The 24202-nt window shown below is 39.0% G+C and overlaps 1 protein-coding gene across 8 annotated transcripts in view; it reads left to right on the forward strand.

Moving 5' to 3' along the window:
- Positions 1–24202, forward strand: part of caskin1 (CASK interacting protein 1) — a 144105-nt gene that overhangs the window by 72977 nt on the left and 46926 nt on the right. For all 8 annotated transcript variants that reach the window (XM_041817028.1, XM_041817030.1, XM_041817032.1 and 5 more), the window contains exons 2-4: positions 7329–7380; positions 21586–21683; positions 23065–23210. In XM_041817028.1, the coding sequence (XP_041672962.1) occupies positions 7329–7380; positions 21586–21683; positions 23065–23210 (296 nt within the window). The remainder of the gene's footprint in view (positions 1–7328; positions 7381–21585; positions 21684–23064; positions 23211–24202) is intronic.

Consider the following 24202-nt stretch of genomic DNA (forward strand, 5'->3'; position numbering starts at 1 on the left):
AGCCTACCGCCCACTTGTATCCTTGGTTGATAAATTCAGTTGACTGTGTTGTAGTTCAATATAGCTTGGCATTAGCTTTTTCCTTTCATCAAGTATATTAATGAACCAAATATGATGCTTATATTAATCTATGAAGATTACCTTAATGAACAAAACGTGTAAGTTTCATGAACTTTTATTGGACACAGATCTTATTTTCAGCAATGATCCAAAAACCCACTGAAAAATCCCATAGGCTTACTGATGAGGGAACCCATGGAATGCTAACTTTAATGTTTTGCCTTCAACATTTCGCATTGACTGCACCACTCTATGACCCTTTGATGAATTTGACTGTTTTTTTTTTCAAATATTTTCTCCTCTTTAGATTAGTTGATTTAACACATTTTTAATGGGCATTTAGCTGAATAGGGAAATAGATGCCTGAAAACAGAATAGACTGTGTGATGTTAGATGCACAATCTCTATACCATCTGCAAAGACTTTTAAAATAATGCAAACTGTTAATAATCATCAATGTTTGGTAAGGCTTTCAAAATAAAACTAAGGTCTGTTTTGATTTTGTAGATCATGAATGAGGAATGGAATGAATGAGCTTAAAAATGGCAAAAATATATCTTTTAGCTTAAAATAGTCATGTTGAGTTACTCTAAAGCAAGGCAACTCTCTAAAAGAGTTTAAAACAAGAACTGAACTCAATTAGATATTGAAACAGTAGAGCAGAGAGTTGTGAAACAATGCTAAAGGTGTACTTAGATCATAAAGCACAGAGCCATTAACAAGCTAACCATATTTTGAGAAGTTTGAAAGCTCAGCCAGAGTAAAGAAGCAGATTTTCACCCTGCTCTGCTTGCCATCTTCGTATTCCTCACATATAACATTTCTTGCATAACTCCAGGGGTCAGGACTGACAGTTGGAAGCCATGACGTTATGGAGTAAAAGGTCAACTTTGACGGCTGCTGAACAGATGCGGAAGACTGTGGATAAAGACTGCTGTGTGTGTGGGTGTATGTGTTTGCTCTTTTTGGGAAGAAGCCAGTCATTGTGTGAAGCATATCATGATGTTCAAAGGCTTTAGATTTCTTATTCTGTTTTCACCGCTCCACTGGTATTCTTGCATTTTCATTTTACGTTTCCCTGACACTACTGAGCATTTTTAAGTGCTGATCACAACCTTGGCACTCAGTTATGTTGATGCATAATAGAGGATGCATAACAGGTTTTATTTTGCATAACCACTCTTACAACAAGTTCAACAACACGCACAAAGGATGTTGATAGTGTCTTTCAAAGCTCTTGTTGTGTGTATATGTGCGTGCGTGTGGGTGTGTGGGTGTGTGTGTGTGTGTGTGTGTGTGTGAGCGTGAGAGAGAGAGAGAGAATCCTTGCATTTAGCGTCCAGAAATAGCCTGTTAGGAAATCAATGTTCCCCTCTCAGTGGCGCTGGGAGCTGTCTCCTCCACAATAGAGGGACTGTCCTGTTTCCTGCCCCCTGGAGGGAGTGTGTGTGTAAGTGAGTGCATGAGTGTGTGGAGAAAGTGAGAAAGTGTAAGGAGAGAGAGAACAGATTCATCTCAGCTGTGCTCAGTTCTGCATTATCAGATAGCAGTAAATTAGCAGAGAATAATAATTGTGATGAAATATAACACTATATTAACTAAAATGAGGGTGGGTGTGCATGTGATGAACATGCTGAGGCTTTACAATTCAAGAATACTTCACCATTTTGACTCATGTAGAAGCCTTATAAGTTTGTATCAAGCTCTAATTAGAGGTGTGTGATCATAAGAGAGAACATGAACGCTGATGTTTGTTTCCTCACATATGACACTGGTCTGGCACTGAGCCAGTTTGTGAGACAGAAGCAGAGCCAAAGCAAACTGATCCATCCTCACTAACTCACCCACTCAGCTCTGGAAGGATCTTTGCTTTAAAGCAATGCTTGAACATTTTGGCAAATCCTGTACTTGTATTTAGTTTTCTCATGAAGAGTTAGCAAATAACATTGACTCTTTGATGTCAGTGTTATAAATATAAAGCCTGTAAATGTTCACTTAGCCTAGTATTGGAAACAGGAAGAGTTAGTCTTTCAAATTAAATGTTTTTTTCTGTTTGCTTCAATCATCAAGCATTTGTTAAGGGTTATATTTTGCCTGCATGAAGGAAGTTTTTGGATATGATTTCACTATACTCTGACTGGATTTGGACATGAATGAAATCAGCCTAAGTTCAGCAGAGGAGAAAGGTTTCTGACTCTAAATTAAGGTCTTTTAGGCTAGTATTCATAACTTATCTCAGGATTCTAACTTTGTGCTCAAAAATACATTGTCTTAATAAAACAGGTTGGATATTGGTTTTGTACCCTTAACAGGGTATGAAAAAATATGAAGAAGTTCTATTTTTTTTTTTTTTTTAGACCTAGTCTTATCACCACCAGAACTACCATGACCTGATCTCCTCTTCACAAGCAGTTTAATTGTGACCCACCAACTCAACTGTAAATGCAAATGAGTTTAAAGGTATCTCAAATCAAATAGCAATATTTATATGGTAAAATTTAAGACCATGCCATAATTATTAAATACAGGTCCACCCACAGAAGTGGCTGGGCCCCTGAAAGCCCTGTAAATGGGCCCTTCATCAGAATACTGATTCTTACTAATGTATATCAGTTTTGTTCGAGCTAGAATCCTAGCTAGCATTTGACAATTTGGCCTGGTTTTTGAGCTGGCAGTAAACACGATTAAAAAATGTGTCGTTGTTGAGGACAGTTTTCTTGTCCTTTCATTTTTTGGCACCCCTGACTTTTGTTTAAGTCCTGGCATGGCTAACAGTCTGACATTACTAGACTAACAGTTATGTGCAATAGTCAGGTCCATGTTGTAAATGAATAAATAAATTAATTCTCCTAGTTTTTCAAACAGTCAACAATGACTTCGTTTTTTTGTTGCTCTAATAAATAAAACTGAATATTTAGGTTTCGCGATAAAATTTGCTTAACATTACTTAAATCTAGGATGGAAAATTGGTGCTTTTCCACTATGAATTTTGCTGTGCTGATTTACTTTTCCATCACCAATTTGGTCGGCCCAATTCGTCACGTCACATTAATTTGTCATCATTCAGGGATGCCTCACAAATGTGTTTAAGTAGCAACCACTGCACCAAACTTAAACTACCTGCAGGATTACCAAAAGAAGAAGAAGAAGAAACTTTGACCTACATACAGGCCAACTCTTGAACAAAAGTGCAGCTATTTGTCATCGACTCAAAACGCTGAGTCATCAGCTCTAGATGCGCCGTCAAACATGTAGCTTGGTTGTGGTGGGAAAGCCTGTCGCACTAGGCCGCACTGAGTGAAACTAAGTAGAGCCAAGCTACTCAACGTTTGGCCAACCTCTATAGGCCCTCTCCTTTTGCTGGGCCCCAGAAAGCTTTACCCCTTTCCACCCGCATGGACAGGCCTGGTTATGAGCCTTCGATATGCAGGAGGCCATATTTTTACTTTCATTATGTTTTACCAGGTTTTACATAATGGTGTTTGATTTAGTCATAGAGATTTTTTTGACAACAGACAGAATCTTAATGAGAATACAAAATTGGGCCTTGTAGGATTTTACTGTCTTTTTGTTACCTGAAATGCCTAATTTCATAAAATCTAGTAATAAAAGCTGCTGTGAGAGTTGCACTGGTTTGAAGCTTTATTTGTCAGTGACATTGTATAGATGCTAGTAAATTGCAAAAAATATTGCAACTGTTTTTGGTGTTCTGACAAGCCTCACAAAAGGCTCAACAGACCACCAGTTATTTCTAAATATTACAAAAATTGGTTGATTGGCATGGAGATATTAATCTTTAAAGTGCATGCAATATTGGTCAGTGTCAATTACAATGCTAAACCTGTTCTTTAAGGGCTCAGGACAATTTACAAAGAAGTTGCAGTGATTAGCAGAGATGCACCAATTGTAGTGTCCTTGGCTGATTCAGATTTCTGACATCAAAGCACTGCTATTGAGAATAAAAAAACTGAACTTTTATTCACTATCATGATATATTTTCTGAAAATTAACTGTGAAACCCCTTAAGTTCAAAGGCCCTCATATCATGCACCCTCCTATATCCTAAAATGAAGGGAAAACCTTAAATGAATCAAATGATCTATAAAAAAATGATATAAAAGAGAGAGGCAGTGGAACTGTGCACAACAAGACAGTGTGAATATGTGGATTTAGTGAAGGGCAGAGAGGGACTTGCCTTTTTAGCTCCTTTTTGCAGAGAGGGCAAGAGGAGCAGTCTTTGTTTGACTTAATTTCATCAGAGCTGTTTTTGTCTGTGCTGATGGTTGGCTTATGGGTGTGTGTGACCCTGTGTTGGTTTTTGTGTTGTGGTGTACATGGCGTTGAACGGTTCATATGTGTGAGTCTGAGATCAGCACAATCTCAGTTACATTTGAGAGAATTATTAAGGTCACTGGTCAGGGGCAAGCTAACTCCTCTGCCATCCTGAAGTACAAAAATCTGAAGTTCCTCGAGTTGAGGTTGGCTATAGAAGCATTAAAAGTCACATATGCACCACATGTTACAAATACCTGTTTTAAATAGTGAAAAAATTATTTACTGACTGTTTTAGTGTGAATAGTTCATATTTTTATGAGCACACACTGTATTGGGGGTGGATTTTTTTGTACATGTCGCTGTGCATAATAACAAGGGGCATGGCTGTAGGCCAGTGTGTTGCTTTTTGCCAGCAGTAGTAGACCTGCCTCAGCTCCATGGCTCTGTCTGTTATTAGGTTGACTTAAGTTAGTTTGAGTCAGTATGGTGACCACCACAGATTGATGTCAAAAGATAGCATCAGCAGAAAAATGGTTGACATCACTTAGGCTTTGTATTCTACTTTCTACAGTCTATGGTCAGGGCTGACCAGGCTAAAAAATAAGGATGAAAGGGTATCAAAATTTTATATTATGATAATACCTTGATTACAAGGCCAAGGTACGGTCTTTATTGTGGTAGCAAACAAAAAACAGAAAATGAAGACTTGAAAAAAGGGAACTTTTTACCTGTATTCCCCATCAAGTGTGTCGCTGCTGTCTGGCATTAGGGGTCAACCAATATTGTTTTTCCTGGGCCAATACTGATACTGATTATTGGTAATTTCGGAGAACGATAATTGAAATTTGGAACTGATATTTATTTATTATGTCGTATAAAATGTACTTAATGTGGCAAAAGTACATTAAGTACAAAATGTACTTAATGTACTTTTGCCACATTAAGTACATTTTGTACTTAATGTGGCAAAAGTAAAATTGTATGAGCAAAAAAGATGGAACATAAACATCTTAACTCTTGCTCTATTAGTATGGGCAACAGCAAAGTAGTAACAGATAAACAGGAAGTGATTCCAAACTCTAACTGTGCCAGTGGCAAACAGGCTTATGTGTTGATTGGCTGGTGCTCGTATGACACCTAGCCAATCAGATTGTGTTGTATTTAGAACATTTTGTGGGACAGGGGAGAGTGAAAATAAAGCCAGAGGATAATACCTTGTAGTGCAGCCAGTGTTGTTTACTTTCAATTAGTTTTATAGGTTGATAAAGTTAAATGCCAATACCTATAATTGACCAAAAAATGTCAGCCTCATTAATTAGCCAGGGCGATAATTGATCTACCTCTAGTCTGCATATAAGTTTTGTTTATCCGTCAACTTTTCTCCTTTCTCATTTCTTGGCACGAGGAAACCAAAATGCTTCCTCATGTCAGATTAAAAAGCTGCTGAAGCCTCCACAATCTCAAAATCTTTCTCACTCGGTTCTCCATTAAAGGGGACATATTATGCAAAAATCACTTTTTTCAGGCTTTTCTAACAAAAATATCTGCCCTGGCTTGTTCACAATCCCCTCAAGTACTGGACAAATCCATTCCCTCCCCCACTCTCTTTCGTCACCTTTTAGAAAATGTGTGCTCAAACAAGCCATTCAAGCAATTCAAGCCATTTTCTCCTCATGATCCCATGTGGGGAGTTAGCACCACTCCCAGGTTCAGTTGGCCTTCCCTGCTTGGAAGAAAGTTCCACCCTCATCAGCTGGCAGCTGAGAAGAGGACCAGGAGAGCCACATCCATTAAGCCACATCCATTTCCTGAGAGGGGCATAGTCAGGGGCGGAGTTATAGAGCTCAGTAACATTTAAAGCCACGGACACAGAAACAGCTCGTTCTTGAGCAGGGCTGAAACATAGGGTTTTTAGACATACAAAAATTCCATACTGGAGTGTTTTTTTTTAGCAATAGACTTCACAGGCATGCTTTGGGGACTTCTGAGACCAATATAAACTTGTCTTAAAAGGGTAAATATGTCCCCTTTAACATCCACAGCATCCACCATTTTGGTGCTGTGAGATTAAGGAAGCGAGTGAAAGGTAAAGAATGATGGCTATGAAACTAAACTTTTTTGCCCTGAAGACCTACTGTTTGAAACTCTCACATGTCCACAACGGTATTGAGGAGCTGTCACCACGGTCCTTATGAATTAATGATACCATAACATCTCTACTGTCAATGTCGGCCTCTTGCAATCAGTCTCAAGACTGAACTGCCAGAGTCAGGAGGATTTGTTACATTTGTGCCAGTAATTAAAAAAAATAACCTTCTGCAGGGACTACATAATGCAACATAATCACACTAGTGTTTGTTAACAAAGAATATATTTATTTATAATAAGCATTTCAATAATAATTCAGTCTCATGGAGTTATAGAGCACATAAGTGACATGTTGGATGTTTGCCATTCACTACTAAAGCACTGAGCCCAGATTTATGATACTTGATTTGGTTCATTCAATATGAAATTCTTTATGGAAGCATTCCAGTTTTGGATATAAATTCACAACTGTAATCTATCTTCTATCATTTAGTTTTTATTCAAAATGTTTCAGTCTTACTTCTGCATTCCTATCACATCACTCCATACAGAAGCCGTCTCTAAAAGAGGTAAATACTCTGGATGACAGACTGATATTATCACCACGGGGTCCTGAACTTGAGATTATAACTGTAAATCACAGGCAGGAAACATGACGACACTATGAGTCATAATAAGTGTCATCATCACAGTCAATGACTTTTTCCCACTCTTTCATTCTAATGAGATGGAAATGAAAAAGTGAAATATTTTCAAGCTTTGGCTTCAGCGCTGAATGAAAAATATCCCTTGATGAAGTACAATGATAGTGGAAATCACAGACCTCAACTGAACCCCTACAATGCTGTGTTATCACAAAGTAGCACAGGATATGACAGTAATGTTCTTCTATTTTTGTATTTCAGAGCTCCTCGGTTCTGCAAAGAAAGTGAATGTCAACTTCCAGGATACAGATGGGTGAGTTACTCTCCCTTATTCCATTTTTTAAACTCTCTATTAATTCCCTCCACCATTATCACTCACACACACCCTCCTCCTTCACCCCTTTTAACATCCATCCTCTCCCACAGTCCCCTCCTGCTCCTCCCCTGGTCCCATTCATGTAAAGCTGGTAGATTTACTTGTTTCTCCATAGTATTAAGAGATGAAGGATTAACCCTGATAGCACTCGGCTCATGTTCAGACTTGAATGTCCTGTTTATATGTGTGCTAAAGAGAGTATTAACATCATTTAAAGCCTAGCATGAGTACAGTTTGGTGCTGTAAGGGCCTATGCAATCACATGTTTGTGAGTTACTTCCTCATACACTTATCTGAAGGATCCTCCTGAGTCGTGCCCTACAATATGGATGCAGAACAAGAATCCTCCTTGGCAGCTGTTTGACACACATTTTGAACAGGCTAGAGAGTGTGGCACCAACACAAACAGTTAAAAGAATCGTGGTATAGATACCATATATAAACTAGAAAAGCACTCAGAGAGCGCAGACCTCCACCATTAGCCCTATCTCCCAATAGTGAAATATCCTTTGAAAAATTCCTGGATCCGTCCCCATGTGCCCCCCACCACGGCATTCGCTGATTACTCCCTCCCCGGTGGGGTGGAAACACAGTGAAGCAAAACATTGGCTTTGCTACAAGTAGACTGTCATGGTGGAATCATTGACTACTGATGCCAACAGACCGTCTCACCCATGGTCTCACTGGATGACTGGAAGTCATGGCAGAGGATGAATATTCCTCTTTTCCTCCCAGCACTGTGAGTATTCTCGCTACAATTTGCTGTCTTTCTCTCTGTTACGCTCCGACTCGTCTCCTTGATCGGGTGTGTGTATTTCAAACTCTATAAACTCCAAAACTTTGAATAGAAACACAGCCAAAATGCTGCTGGGATTGAAGTTCCTCATGTCCGCCATCTCCTGGTGTAAAGTGATAACAGCACAGAGCTCCGCCATTAGCCCTATCTTCCAATAGTACAGAATCCTTTAAAAAATTCCTGGATCCAGACGGTGATCCGGATCAGTCCCAAAATCTAGTCAGTTCTTCCTTATGCCATTTCTGACATTTCCTGAAAATTTCATGAAAATCCGTCCACAACTCTGTGAGTTATGTTGCTAACAAACAAACAAACTGACTAACTAACAAATTAACAAACCCACCCGATCACATAACCTCCTTGACGAAGGTAATTATATTTATATATGTATATATAAATGGCTGGGTCAAGTTTCCTCTCACAACTGCCTGTCTAAAATAGATAATTAACAAACAAAATAGACAGAAAACTTACATAATCCCATATATATATATATATATATACACACAGTGCTTAACAAATTTATTAGACCACCTGTCATATTTGTCTCAGAGACCATCCAGCATCATGAAGTGCTTTAATGCGGACTCTTTCATTTTCAGTGAGCTCTCCATGTTTTACCATTTTAAACAGGAATGAGGAATTTCAAACTGAATTCACCTTTTTATACCCAAATTTGAGCCGGCTCACTGGGCTTCTCTGAGAAGTCAGAAATTAACCAAGCAGAACATTCAACCACTAAAACTAATTTTTCTGTTCAGGAATGTAAGTAAATAACTATAATTTGACATATTAATCAAGAAATAATAATGTGCTTTACTATTTTTTTCATTTTTTTTGTAAATCAGTAAATTTGAAATTCATGGATAACAATGATAATTATATTTTAGCATTAAAAATATCATTTCGGTTAAAGAGCTTCTACATATTGGTGTATTAACCATTGCAGAAACATAAAAAATGATTTTGGAAATTACTAATGCTTCTAATTTAGGGCAGCTGTGGCATAAACCTTACTTTGGGTGGTGGTCTAATAAATTTGTGAAGCACTGTTAAGACTGTATTCCGCCTCCTCCTCCTCCTCACAGGAAGGAAGAGGTGGAGCTCCAGTGCGTCAGTGAGCGTGTGGCTCATGAAGTCAAAACAAACAAGCAGAAAACCAGGGCTCAGAAATCACGTACATTCCTGTAAACAAGATAAATAACATAAGGCTATTTAGTTTATTTAATAAAGGGACAAGATATAGACCTGCTCTATAGGGAAGGTGTCCTTAAATGACTTCTGTTATGATCTTGTGCTTAATAGAAATTACAATTCAATAAAATTAACTCGACCTTCAAAGGGGCGGGGATGCCTTTGGGGGGCGGGGTGCCCCCCTTATATAATGGAAGGGGAAACACTGAAATGTAGTTCAGATCTAAAACTTCAGTTCTTAAAGCACAGATTTTAAAGTTTGAGCATAAACAAATTGACAAATTCAAATCCTTAAAACACACTGAAAATATATGGAATGATGATGAATAAAGATGAAGACTTCAGCGGACATAGTTCTGTTGATCCAGCCTGAAACTCTTTTAAATTATTTGTCCATGAGGACAGTATTTAAAGCTGCCAGGCAGATTTTTTTAGCCAAAATATTTGTTGTAAATACCGAAATTGTCATATCTGCTGATAACGACAATTCACCTTTTAAGCCTATATCTGCAGATGCTGATATATAAGAATGGATCTTCGCAGTAGAAATGTGGTCATGAAAAAACACAGTAAGAGTTTTGTTTTCTGTTACGGGATAATACAGGATAAAAATGGTGGCATTCAAAATCCATATTTCTCCCTTTGCGAGTCTTATATGTCCACTAAAATTCAAGCAGGAGGCTGAGGCTTACCTTCTGTTGGATGGATTGAATCTATTGCACTTCTATGATAAAATGTTGGTTGGAGGTAATAGAAAAAGAATAAGTAGACAAATCCCAATAAGTCAAAGTCCTTTATTCAAAGCATAGCAGTAGACTATCATCAGTATGATGTTAAAGTGGATATATTTATTGGTAGGGAGGTGGATGAAGTGGTCTTTTATATATTGTCAAGCATTTATTTATAATTTTTTGTGTTCTAATTCTAACTTTTAGAATATTTTGATGCAGCAAAATCAACCTTGTTTTTCTATTTTTTTCTATTTTAATTTCGTGTTATTTCCATTGTTTTAGGATGTGTGTGTTCTGTTTTTTAAAGGGATGGAAAGTTTTTTTTGTATGCTCTTATGCTATTAATCAGTGCATGGGAACCTTCCAACAAATTGATTGTTAATATAATAGGTATTTGTAGCCCTGGTATCCATGCCAAGCATTTTTCTTGTACAACCTTATAACATCTGGGCTTTCAGTGCTGTCCAACAATAATTAAACACCCCTCTTCTGTACAATATCAAAGTTATATGTAAGATTGTCAAAACTGTCCCATTTGACCCATGTCCCTTTGTTAACATGGCAGAGATGGAGGCTATGATCTATGATGCAGCCGGTCAGTAACAGAGCTCTAAATATTTTGGTTTCACTTTTGAGAGCTGTCATGTGGTCCATGTTTTTATACAGCCTTTGGGTGACACATGGACTCTGTCTGCTAAGCAGACAGCTCGCTCTGTTCTCTAATAAGGGGCACACTAGTTATGTAAGACTAGATCAGCATTTTTTGTGCATAAGTCATGGAAAAAGGAACTTGGAGTTTTCCTTTTACATCAGAATAGGAGCATCATATGACCAACATCACATTTGTTCCACATCACATTCATGCTGTGATGCAATAACTTGCTGCATCTGTAGATTCTCAATAGTGTTTGTACATTTTTTTGCATGTCTTTGTCAGGGAATGAAAATTATTTTAATTCATACTGAATTCAAGTGAACTTTTTTAAAGACCTGAACTTTTCCTGCAACTGCAGGAAGAATGCATGCTGAGGATCATCAACAGCCTTAGCATTGTTGAAATTTTGCCAAATGTGTATAGGTGCTATCATATATATGTAAATTTTGCTCTCTCTGCACAGTACTCACTATACATGAGTGTCTGCCATGCAACAAGAAAAAAAAGGACAAATACAGAGTCCTACAACCATGAGTCATGCCAGCTGCAGCCCTTGTAAGCCATTAAAATGAGCTAAAAGACTGCAAACTGAGCTGAATTAAGTGTTTTCTGTAAGACAAAGATCAAAAGTAATCCTCACAGCGCTGCTTTGCCACTCTAAGTGAAACTGTAATCTAATTAGTGTGTTTACTGTTATTGCCTCTTTGCCCCTGAATTTCTCCCACAGTATTAAGTGCCCCATATTAACTCCATGCTAATTGGGATGTGTGTGCTTGTCTGCTGCACGGATAAGTCATAAATAAAGGTTATGATGGAAATGCTTGGACTGAGGGGAATTTTACTCCATAATGAGCACACACTACTAATAAGTCTGCACACATTTACATTTTAGATTCACTGAGTTTTCTTTGGAACCACTTTGAAGACTGTTAACGAACTCGCTGTGTAAAAAAAGAGATTTTCACCATCTGCTTGGTGTGTGGTTGTGTGTTTCTTAAGTGGTGTCAATCAGCTGATCTTTATTTAAGCCAGCGACTACTGATCAGTATTTATGTGCTGTCAGATCATTGGGAAACAGTTTTTAAAATGAGGTAATGGGGGGATATGTTGTAAAGAATGAACATAAGAGCTACTTCACGTGACTTCAAGTATCTTATGAGACTGGAGACGTGACAAGAAAAAAGCGCTTAAGTCTAACGTCTTTATTAACCCTGACAAGGAAATCCCCAATGAGATGTGTGAGCACATTTATATATACAAGTGTTCATGTGGAGAGATTTGAGGATAAAAAACAAAAGTACTGAAGGGGAGGCCGGCTCATACTTGTAAAAGCACAAAATTTTTACACACAGAGATAGACAACATAGAAATGGGTCATGTGTTTATGCACAGATGCATAGAAAAGTCCAGAAACATTCTGGTTTATGAAAAACCTGTGTCAGACCTCCATGAAATACCAAAGAAAAAGTCAATTTCCTACAAATGATCTCTGATTTGGTGTAGTTGTGAAGATTTCTTTGATTATGACAAACTATTATTCTGATTCTGATTCTTGGATCAATATTTCATTTGGAATCAATATTTATTTAAAACCGATCCCTGATACATAACACATTTCTTATCCATTATTAAGATAAGATAAAAAACAGATCTGTAGTCACACTTGCACCAAAATAGCCTGAAGTTGCCGCAAGTTAGAGAGCGAGAGCAACAGCTATAAAACAAAAGCATTGGTTAGAAACAAAGCGATAAAACAAAGAAATAAGCCACTCTGATATTTAAAAGACGTCATTATTTAAAAAAGTCAAAACCAGCCAGGCCTTAAAAAATACAGGTACAAGTAGGAATGCACGGTATTGGATTTTGCCGATATCCAATATCGATTCTGATCTTTTAATATGCTTTTCAGACAAGAAATTTCAGTCCTTTCGGACACACTTTAAGGTTTGAGAATGACCAAGGAAACAAACTTTAGTCCTTAAAAGAACTTTTAAGTTTAAAGACTGAGGATAAATAAAGGAAAAGACCTCGACTGACATACTGCAGGTCTGATGGTTCAGCCTAAAACTCCACTAGTTTATAAAACAAATTTACAGTCGATATGCTGAAATACACAGGCAAACTATCGGGTGTCATATTGGCAGAAATCTTGATATCTGCTGATATTTCCCTTTTAAGCTAATATCTGCCTATACTGATACCAGACCGATAATATTGTGCATCCGTACGCAAGCACTTGTTAGCATGCACAAGCAAGCATTGCGAGCAGAGTGTGTGCCTCTACAGGTGCTTCATTTGATCCTTTATCAAAATGCTTCAGCCCCAAAAACATTTATAGGGCGATGTTACAGGAAATTATTTACATTTGAAACATTGTTCCCACAGAAGTAAACAGTTGATACAGGAAAGAGGTGCAAACAAAGTTTCTCTCTTTTTCCTCTCTGCTCTTCATTCCATATACCCATGTGTGATGATGAAAGGTGGATTTTTTTGCACTGTAAGAGGAGCGCGTGCAGCGGCAGTGTGGTGCCAGTTGTTTTTTTTTTTTTTTTTTTTGTGACCATTCCTGAAACAATGAATCTTTTCTTTTACAAACACCTCAGTTTGGTGTCAGAGTTTATTTTCATTGACTTCCTTCTGGTTGCTATCGTGGTGCATCGGCAACAATCTGCAATGATCTGCTGGCTCATTGATCCGCATTTGAATTCATAAAAAAACTTTCCATTGACTGTTTAAAGCTGATTAATGGAATGTAAAGGGGGAACTGGAGGCAGATCTTAATTCGCACATTTATAGGTGGATCTGGATTTATAAAGAGAAAGTTGCATGAAAATGTTTATGGACACAGTTTTATAAATCTGATTTATCATCAGCATATGCTTTTTCCAGGGTTTGGGTGCTTTTCTCATCTGGATTCTACACACCGTTTAATAAATGAGACCCCTGAACAGTTTTGCCACTGTTGGCTTTCCATAGACTGAGTTGGTTTTCGTGAAGAGATGACTTGATTGTAGATGTGGTTGGACCTGAACAAAGAGATAAACTGCTAGAAAAACACTGGAAAAGTATCAAAAGCAACAAGCTCTGAACTAGCTCTTGCAGCACAGCCAACAAACTCTAATACTGAGTGGACTTAATAATCTGGCAGCAGGTTGAACTGAAATCAGGCTTCTTCTACTAAGGCAGATGAGTAGATGGGATGCAGGTGTGTGATCCAGACAGGAGATTGATTGCTGATTGCCGGAAGGTGTTGCACACAAACACACAAAGACAGACAGGGAGAGGGGACACAGGGGAAAGAGAAAAACAACAGGATAACAGCCAGTGCCGTGGCAGAAGAAGCATGATTTCATTTGTTTTTCAAACGTGGACACTTGGAAAGTCACCTCAGCATTTCATAATACTTGTTACATCAGAGTCATTTGGTAGACACAGAGCAAAGACGAGAGAAAATGCATTCTTTGAGTTTTCTATTATCCCTGACCTGCTGACAGTGGGTGTCCCACCACTGCACAACTAATGACCAATAATAAAATTATTGTAAACATTAAAAAGATTGAAAATAAAGACAGTTTGTGTGCTGGTTTCTGCTCTCAATGATACGTTAGAAACTACAGGAAATGATGTGACTGTCAAAACATTCTCTTTCTTCTATGATGTCTTAAAGATAAACGTGATTTAAAGACGCCTTACAAATCATCTTAGTGGTTAAAAAATACTGACAATCTGGTCATGAGCTCATAGATTGTGAAAGAACCTTTTACCTGAATAGATTGTCACCTTGTTAAGCAGTGGCTCGATGAAAACTTATTCTACCACTTCTCCGGGGCATCATTATTCTGATTTAATGTCTGAAAAGGAGACGTCATCTCCTACAGAAAGACTTCAAACCCATAACTCCTTGTCAGATGATGTAGAGGTCATGTCAGATAACACCTGAAGCACATACTTGCAGAGAGCAACAGACACTGGTTAGCAAGGAAGAGAGACACTACATAAGCTTGTAGAACACTGACTTGTACATCAAACACACCTGAGCACACATCAGCAGATCATGGGATGAGAGTGGCAGATGATGTCTGCCATCCCAATCCAACGTGTGAAAAGTCCTCAGTTATGAAAATGGGTTGAGTTGTATATGTGTGTATATGTTTGCAGGTGAAGAGATACATTGTTAATCCGAGAATAAGGCAAGGATGAGGATGTGAGTCAGGTCTACATACAACACAAACATATACAGTACCATTAGAGTGAGAGGAGGGTAGGAGAAAGTCATGCTGAATTTAGAAGGATCATGAGAGAGACAGAGATGAGCTGAGGAGATATGTAAACAGACGCAGCTGGTGAGAGGGATTGAAAAAGCAGGATATGAAAGAGAGATTGGATTCTGAAAAAGAAACGCATGAGACAGAAGCAGTGCTGAGATGGTCTGGAGTGGTTTGATAAAGTTTGTGCTCTCATATGACCTTGAAGCCAAAGACAAGGATATTTTAAGAAATGTTATGAAGATTTTAGTGGAATAATGTGCATGGTTACCAAACCATAAGACTAACTGAATAAAAAATAGGTCAATCTTGCTACTCAACTACAGAATTACAAGAAGGTCACACATATTAATACCAGAATAAATCCTTGTGATCAAATACCAGATCAAAGATTAAACCCTTCCAATGCTGTACACTTAGTCCAACTGGCTAACACATAGTTTAACTGGGATTTGCTTATCCACAGTTTAACTGCATGTCAAACAACACCATGCAACACCATCAAAACTTTAAGAAACATCTTAATAGCAGCTGGACGCATGCAATAAGCAGCCCAAAGGGTTAAAATCAGATTCTGTTGGTAGTCAGTGGAGCTAAAGGCTCATTTGTGCTCTATGTTTAAAATTCATATGGATGCGGATGAAGCTCTCTGTCCATACTCTGTTAATTTCATCCATATTTTGTACTGATACAGACCAAAAAGTTTAAATACCACCAATAATCATTGGGCCAGCGTACCCAACAGTTCAAGCCAGATTAGAAAAACCAAATAAAGAATACTTTGGAAAAATGGCAAAAAAATATGTAAGATGTCAGCTCACCTGGCCACAGAGATGAATACAACCAAACAGCTAACCTTTAGCAAATACTTTTTTGACATCCACCTCAACGTAACAGACACAAGTATGAAGGCAGTGACTACTGTGTCATTATAAATCCACTGATCCATTTTCGGACGTAAAGGCTGCATACATGCCTCTAGATCAGCCTCAAAAGCTCCAGCCTAACCCAACTCAAGCCTGTGCATGTTCTCTCTGAGCCCCTTCTCAATCTAAACCCAGTGTTTTTAATAAGTAATGTTCAAAATTCCCTCTTCTTTAAACAACAGTCTTTAAATGTCTGGGAAGTGAGGAGACCAGTTGCTGGAGTTTTTGGGAGAGGAATGTTGTCCCATTCTTGACTAATGTGTAATTCTTGCTGCTCAACAGTCCTGGGTCTTCTTTGCTGGATTTTTAGTTCCATGATGTGCCAAATATTTTCTATTGGTGAGAAGACCTGGAATCCAGGGAAGGCCAGATCAGCCCCTGGTCTCTTCAACTGTGAAACAATGAATTTGTCATGAATGCGGTGTGCGGTTTAACATTGTCTTGCTGAAATATGCATTGCCCTCCCTGAAAGAGATGTTGTCAGCATGGGAGCATATGTTGCTCTTAAACCTCTGCTAACTGTTCAGCATTGATAGTGCCTTTCCAGATGTGTAAGCTGCCCACACCATAGTAACTTATGCAACCCCACATCATCAGAGATTCGGGCTTTTGAACTGTGTGCTGATGACAAGCTGGATGGCCTTCTCCTCTTTAGTCCTCAGGACATGGTGTCTGGGGTTGTCTTGAAATTTTGATTCATCTGACCACAGAACAGTTTTCCATTATGTTTCAGTCCATTTTAAATTAGCTTTGGCCCAGAGAAGACAGCGGCATATCAAAATAGTGTTCACATATGGCTTCTTTGCATGATACAGCTTTAACACGTTTGTGGATGGCATGATAAACTGTGTAAACTAAAAATAATTTCTGGAAGTGTTCCTGAGCCTATGCAGTGATTTCCAGTACAGAATCCTGCCTGTTTGATGTATTGCCACCTGAGGGCCCAAAGATCACAAGCACTGAAGAGCAATCACAAGTTCAGTAGCAGATTTCTCATTCTTAGATAGCTCAGTAGAGACAGTTATGGAACCAAACGACTATCGTCTGATGATGACATAGCCTCTTAACCTTGAAAAGCTGATTGACTGGCTAGATTCCATGTCTGTTATCAGGGAGATCTTTCTTGCAAAGCTCCAATCTGAAACAGCTGTGGCTGGTCTCAGAATTGATGGATCAATCAGTGTCATTTTAGGAGAACAAGCAGTATATTTGGGCATGGTTTAGTTAGTTTTTCATTGGAAGCCAGTAAACAATGGCAGCTGGTAAAGCAAGAAGCTCAAGTGTAGCTTTAGTGGCATTTTTTTTAATCCAAATTGGAAAGAATTTTTTAAACAAATTATTGCAAAGAACCACAAAGCTTTTGTAAGTGGAAAATGTGTTTTGCTCTACCCCCCACCAGCTTCGGCATAAGTTTGACTCTCCAAGTGGCTATACTGATAAGATACAATAGTGACAGCTGGCTGTCCAGCTCATGTTATGTTGTTTACTCACTGGGGCTGCACATGCCCACTTTGTCATACGTCTTGTCGCTCAGATTGGCCCGTAATGAATGTGAAAGGCGAATACATTCATCCAGTCATGTCCGAGATTTTTTTCAAAGATTTTGCCCTTCCTAAACATACACCAGGTTGTTGCCCAGATAGATGTTAAATATATCCCATGGATATATGGGTATGAAACAGTATATCTGGCATGCCCGATCAATATAATTTCCTTTTCTGTATTCGTTTACAATCTGCCTAGCATTACACTGAATTAGAGTTCTACACTGTTGTTATTTTTTGGAGTGAGTGGTGTAAAGATCTGTCATAATGTTGATGTATGGTGACTGAACGAACAAAGCAGAGAGAGGAGAGAGCGCTGAGAGAATAAAGAGAGCAACTTAAAGGGAGAAACAGGAGTAGAAAGACAATGAAGCCATAGAGGGAAGAAGTCAGGGGCTGAAGAAGAAGGTGAAGAGTGCAAGAGAGATATCTTAAGGAAGAATAGAGTAAGAAAAGAAAGAAGAATAGAGTAAGGAGGAGAAGGGAAGGGAAGGAGGTATAAATATTGCATGGTAGCTTTTACTACTAGGCAGATGCAAGGGCTTCCCTTTCCAGTCCCCTCCCCCTTCACCATACATGCATCCCCCTGACACACTCTGCAGGGCTGCTCACACACACACTGAATGCTAAGCCTGGTGCAGCATTGTGAAATGGTATCCCTGTTTAACCCTGGAGGGAACGGGAGGGGAAGAGGCTTGCTGAAATGCAGAAGTGGGTTATGACACATGCACAGTGGGAACACTTCTTTGTCTGTTGTGATAAAAGAGTTCAATGTGCCACTGTTAAAGATAGGGCTGCTTACGCCTACAGCATCACTGGACCTTTAATGACAAGTCAACTCTGGATGCTGTACAGAGAGTGATGAGCAGAGGTGTAGTGGTGTAAAAGATTGGGCCAAAGATATACTTGCTTTTAACTGCTGTAAGCTCATGACAGCCGCCTCTAGTGCCCTGTATCTGTTTAAAGTGCACATCCTTAAAAATTTACACATCGCTGTCTCAAAATGCAGCATGCACATGAACAGAAGGGGCAGTGTAGAGGCAGAGGGATATGATGAGGTCAACACAGCAGCTAGGACGACAGTGCTTTGAAGACAAGCTGATAAAAGTCTGCACATCTGTACAATGGGACATTGCGACTGTACAGCCATATACCTGTCAAAATATCTAGTGACATAAAGGTTCATTGTAGAATCTGACATGAAAAGCTGCAAAAATATATGGAAACAAGTCTGTGTCCTTTAAGCCTGTGAACATGGCCACTGGTGCTGAATCTGTATTTATTCAGTCACCTGTCTCAGAACTTTTATAACAGTCCTTCTGGAGTGTAAGCATGTCTGTAGTTTTCTTCCCTTACATCCAGCAGTTGCTTACAGCCCTTGCTGCAACCTACCCTCAGTTTCCTTTGGAGGTAACCTCTGGTAATATTCAGTGGGCACAGCCATCTTATTCATGATGTAGCCAGCTGTGTGCACAAAACCAAGTTTGTAAGCAAGTTTATAAGCAGCATTTGGATTTGGATTAGAGTCCGATCTATAGCTTGTAACACTATGAATGTCCTTGACTGAAGCTCTAAGGTGGTGGTCCCTTAACTAGCATGAAAGCCATTTTCACCACCTTTTGCTTTGGATTTTCAAAGAAAGTTTGACATGTAAAATATGTAATGAAATATACTATGGACTGTTACATGGAAGAGAATATATGTTGATGTGCTTAATGGATATTAATGGGTTTTATTACAGATTTTTTTTGTTCAATCTTATCAATGAAAAGCTGTGACAGAAAAAGGTATATTCTAATGTGACAGTCTAGCTTCTGTTTGGTGATGGTACTGTGCTCTGTGTATAAAACTGTTCATACAAATACTGAGAAGTTTGAAGGTTTTACAGTACTGTGTAGAACTTTTAGACATGTTTGGGCCAAAAGTTGAGGCTGAAGTAAGTTGTAAATGAGGGCACCATTGGGCAGGAAAGAGGACTGACACAACCCTGATGTCCCCTGGATGTCCTTGCATATGACCAGGGGCCAGCAGGTGAGAGTTTGTAGCTCTGTGAGCAGTACGATAGAGCAACAGTCAGGGATACATCTCTGCAGGATCCTCCTCCCCCTCTCTCTCTCCCGTCTGTACCCTCTTTCTCTCTCTCATCTCCTCTCTGGACTCTGTCAACTGATCCCAGGCTGGGTGAAATAAGGATCAGATCAGATTTTGTGAAGAGGTTGCCGTTTTAAAGCCATAAATAGTCACGCTGAGTGTGTATTTATGCTGAATATTCCAGTCTTGTAAATTTAGCATCAGTGGGTCTTCTTAATTGTCTAAACAAAATCCAAGTGATACAAGGACAGTATATTAATACCTGACCTGTATATATATATATATATATATATATATATATATATATATATATACACAGTGCTTAACAAATTTATTAGACCACCTGTCATATTTGTCTCAACGACCATCCAGCATCATGAAGTGCTTTAATGCGGACTTTCTCATTTTCAGTGGGCTCTCGACATTTTACCATTTTAAACAAGAATGAGGGATTTCAAACTGAATTCGCCCAAATTTGAGCCAGCTCACTGGGCTTCTCTGAGAAGTCAGAAATTAATCAAGCATAACATTCAACCTCTAAAACTAGTTTTTCTGTTCAGGAATGCAAGTGAATAACTATAATTTGACATATTAATCAAGATATAATAATGTGCTTTATTTTTTTTTTTTCAGTTTTTTTATAAATCAGTAAATTTGAAAATTCATGGATAACAATAATAATTCTATCTTAGCATTAAAAATATCATTTTGGTTGAAGAGCTTCTACATATTGGTGTATTAACCATTGCAGAAACATTAAAAAATGATTTTGGTAATTACCAATGCTGTTAATTTAGGGCAGCTGTGACATAAACCTTACTTTTGGTGGTTAGGGTTAGGGTGGTCTAATAAATTTGTTAAGCACTGTATATATGTATATTTTGCTAACAAAAAATAGCCCGGCCCACAGAACATCTCATTGGAGCAAATCCGGCCCCTGAGCCTGGATGAGTTTGACACCCCTGCCTTCATGTCTGTTTGTTTATTGTGTGCTGTACTTTTTTTGTTTTTAATTTTTTTTAATAAATACACTATAATGACCTATTCTGTATTTAATGAAACAGGCCAAAGTATTTCTTTAAAAGTGTATAAAAATACGCATTAATAGATTAATCAGGGAATAAGACAGCAGCAGTGTGCTTATATTAGAAGTGCAGATGGGAGGGTGTCAGTATTCTTGATCTTTGGATGTATGCTCCCTGTCAATCAAAAGGGATGTCATGTTTTATCTCTTCAATGACCTCCTTTTAGAAACATTAGACAAGAGCAAACATTGATATGAGCTTCAGTTATTGCATCTTTGACTGTTAATGTGTCCTTTAGTTAAATGGGTCATCATTTCAAGGCAGGAGCCCCTCATAAAGCTGTCTTGGACCATAGCAATAATTCTCTAGAGAGATGAGGAGTCAGAAAGGATGAATGAGTGACATGAGTCTGACAAAAGACACAAAGAAGGATTTTTTTGTGTGTGTTTGAGTGTGTTTATGTTTTCTGCCTTGGTCCTCAGGCTATGTGATGCTTCTACTCCTTATACCCTTTCTCATGTTTATCCTACAAGGCTGGCTATTAATCTCATGTCCTCTGCACCCACTGGCATCACACACAGAGGCACGATATTTACACACTGTATCCTTTACATTATGTAATACCATTTCCCTTGTGTGTTTCATCTTCCACCATCCCATCTGAGATATTTGCTTCTAATCCTCAGCTATTAAATATATTGTCATGCTAAGCTTTGTCATTATGACTGACCTATGTGTGTACGTCTTTGTAGATAGAAAGAGAGTATGCAAATGTATGCTTCAGTTTTAGCACAGTTGATTGGTCAGAAACCTTAAGTGTACCAAATCTTATGCAAAAAATGCTGTTAAAATGAGTTATAGAATAATTACAAAAATACAGATACCACATTTTTATTTCTTTGTGTTTGTTCTTAGGTTTTCTCCGCTGCACCACGCCTCACTCAATGGGAACCTGGAGCTTATCACTCTGCTGCTGGAGTCACAGGCTGCTGTGGACATCAGAGACCAGAAAGGTGAGTGGGGAATGCACAAAAATACCAAAAAAAGAAACATAAAAACACGTCCAAGTCCAAATAACACAGAACAAGCTGTGCACACAGGAAATACTGCACTCATTGACCTCTCACTAACATAACTACTCACAGATCAATACTATCGTATTTCTCACTGATTGATACGCTGTATTGCCAAAAGTATTTGCTCACCTGCCTTGACTCACGTATGAACTTAAGTGACATCCCATTCTTAATCCATAGGGTTTAATATGACAATGGTCCACCCTTTGCAGCTATAACAGCTTCAACTCTTCTGGGAAGGCTTTCCACAAGGTTTAGGAGTGTGTTTATGGGAACTTTTGACCATTCTTCCAGAAGCGCATTTGTGAGGTCACACACAGATGTTGAACGAGAAGGCCTGGCTCTCAGTCTCCGCTCTAATTCATCCTAAAGGTGTTCTATCAGGTTTAGGTCAGGACTCTGTGCAGGCCAGTCAAGTTCATCCACACCAAACTCTCTCATCCATGTTTTTATGGACCTTGCTTTGTGCACTGGTGCACAGTCATGTTGGAACAGGAAGGGGCCATCCCCAAACTGTTCCCACAAAGCTGGGAGCATGGAATTGTCCAAGATCTCTTGGTATGCTGAAGCATTCAGAGTTCCTTTCACTAGAACTAAGGGGTCAAGCCCAGGTGCTGAAAAACAACTCCACACCATAATCCCCCCTCCACCCAACTTTACACTTGGCACAATGCAGTCAGACAAGTGCCGTTCTCCTGGCAACCACCAAACCCAGACTCGTCCATCAGATTGACAGATGCAGAAGCGCATTTCGTCACTCCAGAGAACATGTCTCCACTGCTCTAGAGTCCAGTGGCGGCATGCTTTACACCACTGCATCCAACGCTTTGCATTGCACTTGGTGATGTATGGCTTGGATACAGTTGCTTGGCCATGGAAACCCATTCCATGAAGCTCTCTATGCACTGTTCTTGAGCTAATCTGAAGACTACATGAAGTTTGGAGGTCTGTAGCGATTGACTCTAGAGAAAGCTGGCGACCTCTGCGCACTATGTGCCTCAGCATCTGCTGATGCCGCCTCGTTATTTTACATGGCCTACCACTTCATGGCTGAGTTGCTGTCGTTCCCAATCAATTCCACATTGTTAAAACACCACTGACAGTACCACGCTGGAGTTCACTAAGCTCCATTCTTTCACAAACGTTTGTAGAAACAGTCTGCATGCCTAGGTGCTTGATTTTATATACCTGTGGCCATGGAAGTGATTGGAACACCTGATTTCTATTATTTGGATGGGTGAGTGAACACTTTTGGCAATGTAGTGTACATATGGTCTGTGTGTTAATACTCTGCATGGGTGTGTGTCTGTTTGTGTAGGTATGCGGCCGCTGCACTACGCTGCCTGGCAGGGGAAGGCGGAACCTATGAAGATGCTGCTGAAGTCTGGGTCATCTGTCAATGGCCAATCAGATGAAGGACAGATTCCTCTCCACCTGGCAGCGCAACACGGCCACTATGACGTAGTGAGTTCAAACATCTCTATACAAGATGGTACAAGTACCGAATGAAGGGCACGATATTTTGCTTTGATCTCAGTGTCACAGCGGTGTGTATGATGCATGATTGTGTTGTAAAACCTCAACAATAAACCTCAACTTGGAGCTTTATGATAATAAAAAAAAACTGAGAGGCAACATTTACTTTGTCATGGATATTTCTAGTTGTTCTAACAGCTTTGAGGAATCTATCTTTACTCACACTAGAAAAGTCCTTATGACAAATCATTACATAAAGTTCAGCTCTGTGCTGCACCTGCTCCAGGCGTGTGTTAAGCACATATGATGCTTCTCTCACGCTGCAATTTTTAATCTTCTGTTGATGATGTCACAAAAATTGCACCAATATTGCTGGTCACCTTTTGCAGCCGTGGCCTTCTTTTGCATCACCGTAGCAACACGCTGTGTTCAGTTATGCTCACCTCTGTGGCCTTTGAAAACTCTAGTGGGTACAAAGTACAGGAAGCCTTCATCAAGTTGTCAGTGTCAGGCTTAAACCACGTCTTTGTTGCTTCCCATTCCTTGTTAGCTGTAAAGCTGTTTGATTTTTTGCAAGTTTATCTGTATTTTGAAGTGGGGCAACTGAAAACCATCTGAAATCAAACTTATGTTCGAGCCTTTTGATGCTTTAGGTATCGCTGATGTGTTTGAGATGGCTGTGATCGATCAACAGGTGTCACCTGACTGATGTGATCAGTGCATGATGGGTAAAAACCAGTATCAGTTGTCTAGTGATTGAAGAGAATCAATGTCAATATTTGGGACGAATGCCAACACACTTGGGACAAAAATTTGGCTCAATATATGGGACACACTGGGTAGTACGGACAGTTGGCAACCCTATCTGACATCTACACTTCAGCAGTAGTTTCAGGCATTAAAAATAACAATGAATGGACATAGTCTTTATTCTATGTTCTGTTTTACTTTTATAGCTCACAAAGAGGCATTAGAATTAA

This window comes from Cheilinus undulatus, linkage group 21 (genome assembly GCF_018320785.1).
Source record: "Cheilinus undulatus linkage group 21, ASM1832078v1, whole genome shotgun sequence".
In the NCBI taxonomy this organism is placed as follows: domain Eukaryota; kingdom Metazoa; phylum Chordata; class Actinopteri; order Labriformes; family Labridae; genus Cheilinus; species Cheilinus undulatus.